This window comes from Saccoglossus kowalevskii, chromosome 4 (assembly GCF_978046115.1).
Source record: "Saccoglossus kowalevskii chromosome 4, keSacKowa6.1, whole genome shotgun sequence".
NCBI lineage: Eukaryota > Metazoa > Hemichordata > Enteropneusta > Harrimaniidae > Saccoglossus > Saccoglossus kowalevskii.
The window spans coordinates 20,275,019-20,283,905 of record NC_140644.1 but is presented as its reverse complement, the minus strand read 5'-3'; the positions used below and the strand labels follow the sequence as shown (position 1 = coordinate 20,283,905).

The 8,887-nt window shown below is 42.6% G+C and overlaps 1 protein-coding gene across 1 annotated transcript; it reads right to left on the bottom strand.

The window, feature by feature from the left end:
• Positions 1–865: 865 nt before the first annotated feature.
• LOC146746823 (uncharacterized) lies at positions 866–6,952 on the bottom strand. The gene has a single exon (XM_085498297.1). The coding sequence runs from the start codon at positions 6,950–6,952 to the stop codon at positions 866–868; it is 6,087 nt and encodes a 2,028-aa protein (XP_085354423.1).
• Between the last annotated feature and the right edge of the window lie 1,935 nt (positions 6,953–8,887).

Here is an 8,887-nt window from a genome sequence, read left to right as displayed (position 1 = left end):
TGCATTTGTTGCTGAAATTGTTTGTCGAGATTACGTAGATCAACAAACCGATCGTTCAAAACTTGAGAAAGAGAGTTGATTTCTCGGTAGAGGCTTTCTTTTAATTCGTTCTCGACTTCGTTAGACAGTTGTTGTAGTTTAGGAGTGATTTTGTTAAATGTTCTTGTCATCAAACTGCGTTGAATACGACGAGTGAGCTTGAGTCCCTTGACAGAGAGAGGGTTGGGCTGTGCTGTTGCGGCATCAGTCCCCGATGACGTTCCTGGATCAGACATCGTTGTAGAGTACTTGCTTCTCCGTAGAAATGAGAAATCCTGGTATCTGGCACCAAAAATGTGGGGGAAGGGTGAGGTTCGGGTTTTCTCAGTCACGGAAGTGAACACTGAAACGGACACGTCATGTAACTGGAACTCAATCTCGTTTATTCTTCAACAACAACTTAATACAGATGTTAACTCGTAAACAACTGGAAAGCAACTGCTCAAAACGAGCGCAAAAACATACAATGTTGCCAATTGCCAATATCGCGTCAAGTAACAATTTGTAGGGCGGGAGGCGTTCTCATTGCCCGATTACGAATACGGTGTTTACTCCGACGTTCGGAACACATATTGGCCAAATTACAACTGGGTGTGCTAGTTTCTCATAGCATTACATGCAAACAATGAAATACGAAGAAAACATGGTTATGAATAAAAGATCAATAATTGAAATGAATCTCCCCACATACTGGGGGCGGGCACAAGAAATATTCTGATTCACAGATCAAATATTTTCCTGAGAGAAATCAATAACACAATACACGTTTAAAAAACTCAAGGTATATATAAATTGTTCAAAATTGTAACAAGTGTTCAAACATATTTTACAAGTCCTTTATAATGTCACGGACAAACTTTCGTGCTGCTATTGCAGCTTTCCTCGGCGGTCTTGAGGGCGGAGATTTAACAGTACTGTCCGGTTGATCAATTTCACTTTTCTTGTCGGTAAGAGGTTGAAACTCCTGCTGGCTATCATCGGTGGATATCTCCATCGGGTATAATTTCTGAATCGGGCGGTTTGTTGTGCCTGTAGCGGTACGTAATTCTGCTGCTCGTACTAATCCATCTGGACCGTTAAATAATTTGGTGACTTCAGCAATGTTCCATTTGAATCGACGCTTGACGTCATCATGAACTATTACTACGTCACCAACCTTTATGGCGTTGTGTTTACTTCCGTCAGCTGTGAAAGCGTGTCTTTCTCGCAATGCCGAGAGATATTCTGTCGACCAGCGCTTCCAAAATTCATTTTGGAGGGCTGTTAACAATTGATATCGACTATTCATTGTGTGCTGATTTCCACGGATTGATTTGTCGAGTTCATCATCATCGACCGGTGAGTTCGGAAGTGGGGTTAATAGGCGTCCCGAAATCAAATGTGAAGGAGTCAGCGCTGTAAGGTCGTTGTTTGACGGCGATACATAAGTCAAAGGTCGGTCATTGAGAGTTGCTTCAATCTCGGTTAGAATTGTGCGGAGCTGATCGAAAGTGGCTTGAGTTTTACCAAGGGTTTTCTTAAGTGCCGTTTTTGTCATGCCGATCAGGCGTTCCCAAAACCCCCCTTGCCAGGGAGCTCGTTTGGGGATGAATGTCCACGTTACCTTATTTTCGGCGAGAAGTCCTTGAACTTCGGGTGATGACAATAGTTCATGCAATTCGTGCGATGCCGCCAAGTAAGTCGTTGCGTTATCAGAAAGAATTTTGGATGGTAGCGATCGTCTCGCTGCGAACCGTCGAAAGGCTAACATGAAGGAGTGCGTGGATAGATCGGGTACAAGTTCGAGGTGCACACCGCGGGTTACCGCACATGTGAACAAACACACATATGCTTTAGCTGATCGGTGATCGGCGGTACGTACATACAAGGCGCCGGTGAAGTCAACTCCGGTGACAGTGAACGGGGGCGTGACGGTCACACGGTACTTCGGAAGCGGTGCAGTAAGTGGCGCATTGTAGGGTTTACCGTCGACTCGCTTACAGGTGACACAGCGTCGAATAATGTAATTAACAGTCTGTCTGATGTTCGTAATCCAATATTGTTGACGAATAGCAGTCACGACAGCCTGTGTCCCACTGTGGTGTAGACGTTCATGTTCTCGGCGGACAAGTAGCGTAGTAAAGTAATGTTTGCTTGGTAACAATGCAGGAAATTTAGTAGTAAAGTTCACATCTGCGTTGTGAAGTCTGCTGCCACAGCGCAAAACTCCGTCGTCATCGATGAATAAACGTAGTTGTCTAACAAGTACACCAAAGCGTTTATTGTTGTGACGGATGGCGGTGAATGAATCAGCGAAGTGTCGTTGCTGAAGATCAGAAACCCATGTCTTTTCAGCTTTAGCGATTTCTTCAGCGGAAATTGGTGAATTCGCGGTAGAAATACGTCGGCGAAGTTTATCGACGAAACGACGAATTAATACAGTAACTCGAAGTAATCGTTGCAAAGTGCTGAAGCGAGTTGGGTCGATTATATTCTCGAGATTGATGTTGGGTTCATTTGGTTCGTCGTCAGCATCATTCATCAACAAATCGGTATCGTGACGCGGTAACGTATCTGAAGTCGCTTTGATTGACAGCGGAGGAATCAGCTCACCTAGCGGTTGATTGGCTGAATGTAGTATGTTGACACTGACGTCATCATTTATTGATGATAATTGCAGTTCTGTGACTGGCCAGGTATCATTTCTGGCCAGCCATGGAGGACCCCTTTTCCAAAGGTCATTGTTCACAAGGTCAATAAAGTTAATACCTCTGGTTAGTAAATCAGCTGGGTTTGACTTGGTAGGAACGTATCGATATGTTCCCTCAGCAGCATTTATTTCATGTATTCGATTAGAAATAAATGGTTGCAATTTCTTGTCAGACTTTAACCAGTACAGCACAATCTGAGAATCAGACCAAAATGTTATATTGTCAATAATATACTTATCACTGAGTGCGGCTTTCACAAATTTACTTAGTCGGGTAGCGGTAACTAAGGCCAACAGTTCTAATCTTGGTATAGTCATAGTAGTTTGATTTGTGGGCGCAATTCGGTTCTTCGCCATGATGAGAGATGTGACATTGTCCTTTTTGATATAGGCAGTTGCACCATATGCACGCGAGCTCGCGTCTGCAAAAAGATGCAATTCACAATGTTTATTCAAGTTATTCGTAGTTTCAAAATACTTCCGGTTGTATATCATCCCAGTTGCAGCTTGCAAATCATCGCGGATTTCGTACCATCTATTCGTCATTTCGGGGGAAATAACGTCATCCCATTCAAGTTTTTGTTTCCATAGTTCTTGCACAAACAGTTTTGCTTTAACAGTTATCGGCGACAGGAGTCCTAATGGGTCATACAACTGAGAAGTTTCGCTGACTACTCGTCGCTTAGTAACGGGGTCACGTGATGTACTATTTATAGTTGCAGTTTCTGCTGAGTCTTTCTGGTCAAAAATAGGTTTGTATGTTAACGTGTCAGCCTCAGTGTCCCATAACATACCCAGTACGCCAGTTGTTTGTGTAGGTTGTATCTTGTTGTCGCTCCGCGCAACATCACCCAGTTCTCGGCAATTTGACGACCAAGAACGTAGGTTGAAGTTACCGGTAGACAAAAGTTTATTTGCGTTATTGTAAAAACAGAATGCTTCATCGGCGGTGGTTGATCCGGAGACGACGTCGTCAACGTATAGGTCGTTGCGTAGTTGATTCACAGTGACATCATCGTCGCTTTCATCAAGTAGGTGGCGTACAGTTGCGTTGAGTATGAATGGACTGCTTCGCGCTCCGAAGAGATTTGTTTTGAATTGTAGTGTGATGAACTCGGAGTTAACGTTGTTTGCGTCCGACAACCACAGGAATTTTATGAATTTCCTGTCATCAGGGTCGATTTGTATTTGAAGGAAAGCCTTCTCAATGTCACTTGTATACGCGATGGGGTTTGCACGAAAACGCAGTAAAATACTAGTCAAATCATTAAGTAGTGGTGGACCTGCCATCAAGCAGTCATTCAAACTTGGGTTGCCATTAGCTTTGGAACTACAGTCATATACTATACGTATCGGCGTTGTTTCAGAGTTCTTTTTCACTGGATGATGGGGTAAATAATGTCCTGATTCGGTATCATCGTCGGTGACAATTTCTATGAAGTCGGCATGTAATTGTTCTTTAATTATGCGATCGTATATTTGAATAAGTTCAGGCGTTAATCTCTTAATCATGGTGCGTGTTCTGTTGCAAGACACTAAGTAATTAGTAGGTAGTGGAGCATGATCACTCTTCCAAGGTAACTTGGCAATAAATGTGTTACCTTCTCTGCGTAGATGAGTAGCACAATATTGTTTATATTGTTCATGGTTGTCAGTAGTAATATCATAACACACTGGGTCATCTCGTATGCCTATTGACTCAAGGTCCCAGAAACGTAAAAGTGTCTCGTCTAGCTGCGTGTTGTTAATATTTACTGTGTCAGTAGGGGTTTTCTCATTGGTGATGACGTCATCGCTGAGACTGGGGGAGTGTTCAGAGGTTTCACATACATTGTAGACATGCAGTTCAGAGTTAGTAATGCGACTTGCAGAGTTTGCGTTATTGTTCTCGGTTTCGTGATCGGAGGGACCGTTATCAAGTTGCGACGATCGGCGTTCATAGTGCGTAGATGCGGCTGGTGGCGCGGCGTTCGATGACCCCTCGTTGACCGGTCGTAATGATTCGCGTGTGTATAATGTAGAGGCGGTGATCATTTCAACTTTTCGCGGTACAGCTATAGATAATTGTTCATCTACAATTTCCTTTATTGGCGAAGGCATGTTTATCAGTACATGTAGCATGTTGGTTGTAGACGAGGTATTTCCGCAAGGCTTAGGTCCTGAAAGAAGGTAACCAAATGGTGACATGACAGCAGTCGGTCCGTCTCCTCGAACGACCCTGTCAGTTACGTATTGCCAGTAATAGTCGGCACCAATAAGTATGTCAATGTCAAAGTTAGGTTCTTTGTCATTAATGGGGTGGGCGAGTACTAGGTCCCTTAAATGTGGTAATTCTAGTAAATCACTAGTGACATAGTTTTCCATATTAGCAGAAATTTCAGGTATCAGCAAAGCGTTCATTTGTGATACAGTACCGTCTAATGCGTGTACATTCAATGTCCCACTTTGTAGTATACGTCGTTCAGCTTGTTTACTTCCAAAAGCTGAAAGGGCAATTATTTCTGGATTAGTCGTGTTCATTGCAATTTTGCTAGCAAGGTTTTCAGTTATAAAACTTCTATTGGCACCCTCGTCAAATAGTACAGTAGCAGTAGTCATGTTATTGTCATAAGAAACGTTAATTTTGGCAGTCTTGAGTAGTACAGGTCTCTGTGAATAGCCAACATTACCGGAATTTGAATGAAATACAGCCGAATTGTTACTGACTTTCGGGTCAGTAGGATTCTCGTTAACCAGTGTCGATGAGCAATCGGTGTGATTGCAAGTGTGAGCCAGTGTACCTCTCCCTGGCACCGAGGTGTAAGTAGTTTTAACGTGAGTGTTTTTATTTGAAGAATGTGATGTATTGGAATGTGAACGGTTTGTTATTTCCTTGTCTTTACTTTTGTCATGCAAGGAGGTGTGATGTTTTTTTTGACAGTGGCGACACGAATACTTCGACCTGCAGTTATTGACGACATGATTTCCCAAACAGTTAAAACATAACTTGTTGCGTTTGACTATGTCAAGTCGTGAATCAAAATCAGAGACAACTACACAGTCGTTTGGGGTATGACCCCCTTTACAATAGGTACATGGAGGAGAGGAGTAAGTCTGTCGTGTAGTCGATCTTCGGCCACCTCTGGTATTAAATGGCGGAGCGGTTCTCTCGCCTCCTCTCGTTGATGTATGGAAGGTGGCTATGGTAGGAGTCTGTCGAGTATGATTGTCAAAGTCACCAATATGATTTACCTTAATTTCAGTTAGTATAGCCTTACGTAAATCGGGAAGTGTCCACGGTGTATCTCCCCGGATGCGGTATAGCGTACGATGAAAGTCAGTGGGTAATTTCTCCAAAATTAACGGTATAAGTAATTCTCCATATGCGCTTTCAACTTTGCCGTGCGAATTAAGTCCACGAACATGCGTTTCAATCGTGTCGTAGAAATGTCTAAGACTCGCTGTGTTGTTCGCCGGTGTAGGTAGTTCCCATAATGCTTTGATGTGTGCATTGATGATGGCTTGTTTCACGCCGTATCGTTCTTCTAGTAAAGTCCGAGCATCGATGTAATTATCGTTAGTGAGTTCGAGTCCTTCAATGGATCTAGCGGCTTCATCTTGTAGTAGGCTGCGCAAATAAGTAAACTTTTGCACATTAGACAGGCTTTCATCGCTGTGGATAGCGGCATTAAATGTATCGTAGAAACTCGTCCAGCACAGAGTATCTCCGGAGAAAGTTTGCAGTTCAAGTTTGGGTAGATTTACTGTTCTTCTTGGCGATGCGTTTGCTTGGAGTTCGTTGGCGCGAAATGAGGGGTTAACGGGCGGTGCGACGGTACTATTTTGAACTCGCGGTTTCGCTATCGAGATAGTGTATTCAACTTGGTCCTTCTTGATGACGAGATCGTCAATGTAGTCACACGATTCTGTGCATTCATTCTCGTAGTCTTCGTCGCTGACTTGCTCTAACTGCATTTGTTGCTGAAATTGTTTGTCGAGATTACGTAGATCAACAAACCGATCGTTCAAAACTTGAGAAAGAGAGTTGATTTCTCGGTAGAGGCTTTCTTTTAATTCGTTCTCGACTTCGTTAGACAGTTGTTGTAGTTTAGGAGTGATTTTGTTAAATGTTCTTGTCATCAAACTGCGTTGAATACGACGAGTGAGCTTGAGTCCCTTGACAGAGAGAGGGTTGGGCTGTGCTGTTGCGGCATCAGTCCCCGATGACGTTCCTGGATCAGACATCGTTGTAGAGTACTTGCTTCTCCGTAGAAATGAGAAATCCTGGTATCTGGCACCAAAAATGTGGGGGAAGGGTGAGGTTCGGGTTTTCTCAGTCACGGAAGTGAACACTGAAACGGACACGTCATGTAACTGGAACTCAATCTCGTTTATTCTTCAACAACAACGTAATACAGATGTTAACTCGTAAACAACTGGAAAGCAACTGCTCAAAACGAGCGCAAAAACATACAATGTTGCCAATTGCCAATATCGCGTCAAGTAACAATTTGTAGGGCGGGAGGCGTTCTCATTGCCCGATTACGAATACGGTGTTTACTCCGACGTTCGGAACACATATTGGCCAAATTACAACTGGGTGTGCTAGTTTCTCATAGCATTACATGCAAAAAATGAAATACGAAGAAAACATGGTTATGAATAAAAGATCAATAATTGAAATGAATCTCCCCACAACCGCCTTTTAAACTACGAGTACTAGATGGAACGTTTTGGCCGAGCGTGCTTTAGCAGACGACGACGCCCTCACAAAATTGTCTGATTTCGATATTGATATCCGCTGTTATTGGCAATGGACCATTTTATTTGATGCCCATTTCAGTATGAAATACTTCAAGTTGTTATCTAACAATTTCTTTTCTTTTTAAATAGTTTCTCCTTTATTCGTTTTCGAAAACAACATTGTATTGATATTCATGGCACAGAGCCTTGATGCTCAATAATCTTGAGATACAGTTTCGCGAATAATCTGCTGCAATGACGTCATAAAATCAACTTGTATTGATAATGCTATAATATAATATGTGATAACATTTTACCAAAATTTGAAGAAAAAAAACTCTCTGAATAGAAGCAATAAATGTGCTATTCCATTTATAGAAAATACTGTATTTACGCCACAAGCTCAGAACACCAATCTCAAAGGCCAACATTTGGGCCAATTATGGATTATAACAACTTACAAACCAACCAAACGTTGAGTGCGCCGTGCATCTTGGGTGTTTTGTTTTCGTCCAATCAACACAGTTGTTTCTGTTGAAAGATGGCGGCCTCCTCATGTATCCTCGGGGGGGGGGGGGACATCCGGGCATTTTCTACCGCCTGGCAACCCTCGCGGTGAAAACAAAGACCAAAAACGCGCAGAAAACGGTACTTTGCGATGGTTGTTGAGAGTCCCCTGAACAGTGTAATAAGATTAGCCCTACGTGTGTAACATATATGAATTTGGTTGTTCAGGATTACTTCAAAGTTGAGTTTGTGTTATTTTCTCGAGTTTTCACCGGATCCACCGTAGCTGCAGTTCTGTAGCTCGCTTGGTTTCGCTGTCGGTTATTTTGTTCGGCGTGGTGTTAACGCGAAACCAGGAACGAACAAAATAACCGACAGCGAAACCAAGCGAGCTACAGAACTGCAGCTAGATCCACCGGCGTTCCACAGCAGCGCGCACAAAGCCCATAGCAACGTAGAACGTCCGTGACGTAGCTCCGCCCCCGAGGATATGAAATTGCATTCCAGACACGAGTGTGAAGACAACGTGCAGTTCGATTCGCATTCGATTCGCGTATGATTCACGTGAAATTGAAGTACATGTATCACAAATGTTGATATATGGCAATTTCAGCTAATTTAACACTATTTTTGTGCGGAAAAATAATTAATTTGGTATTTTCTGTGTAAATCAAGGTTATAGATACTTTCATGGTGCGCATGACAGTTCCTTGGCTCGCATGCGAATGTACGGAAGGTCAAAGGGCAATGATTATAAATAAAAACATCATTAACGTCCTTGTTTCGGAGATTTCATTTGTTTTTTTAAATTGAGTGGTGATAATTTGAGACTATATATATTTTTTTTACATATGATTCGTGTTTTTTGAAACATATTTATTCGTTTCTCGTCTGTTTCTATAGCGATTTTATACCTGTTTGAGCCCACGT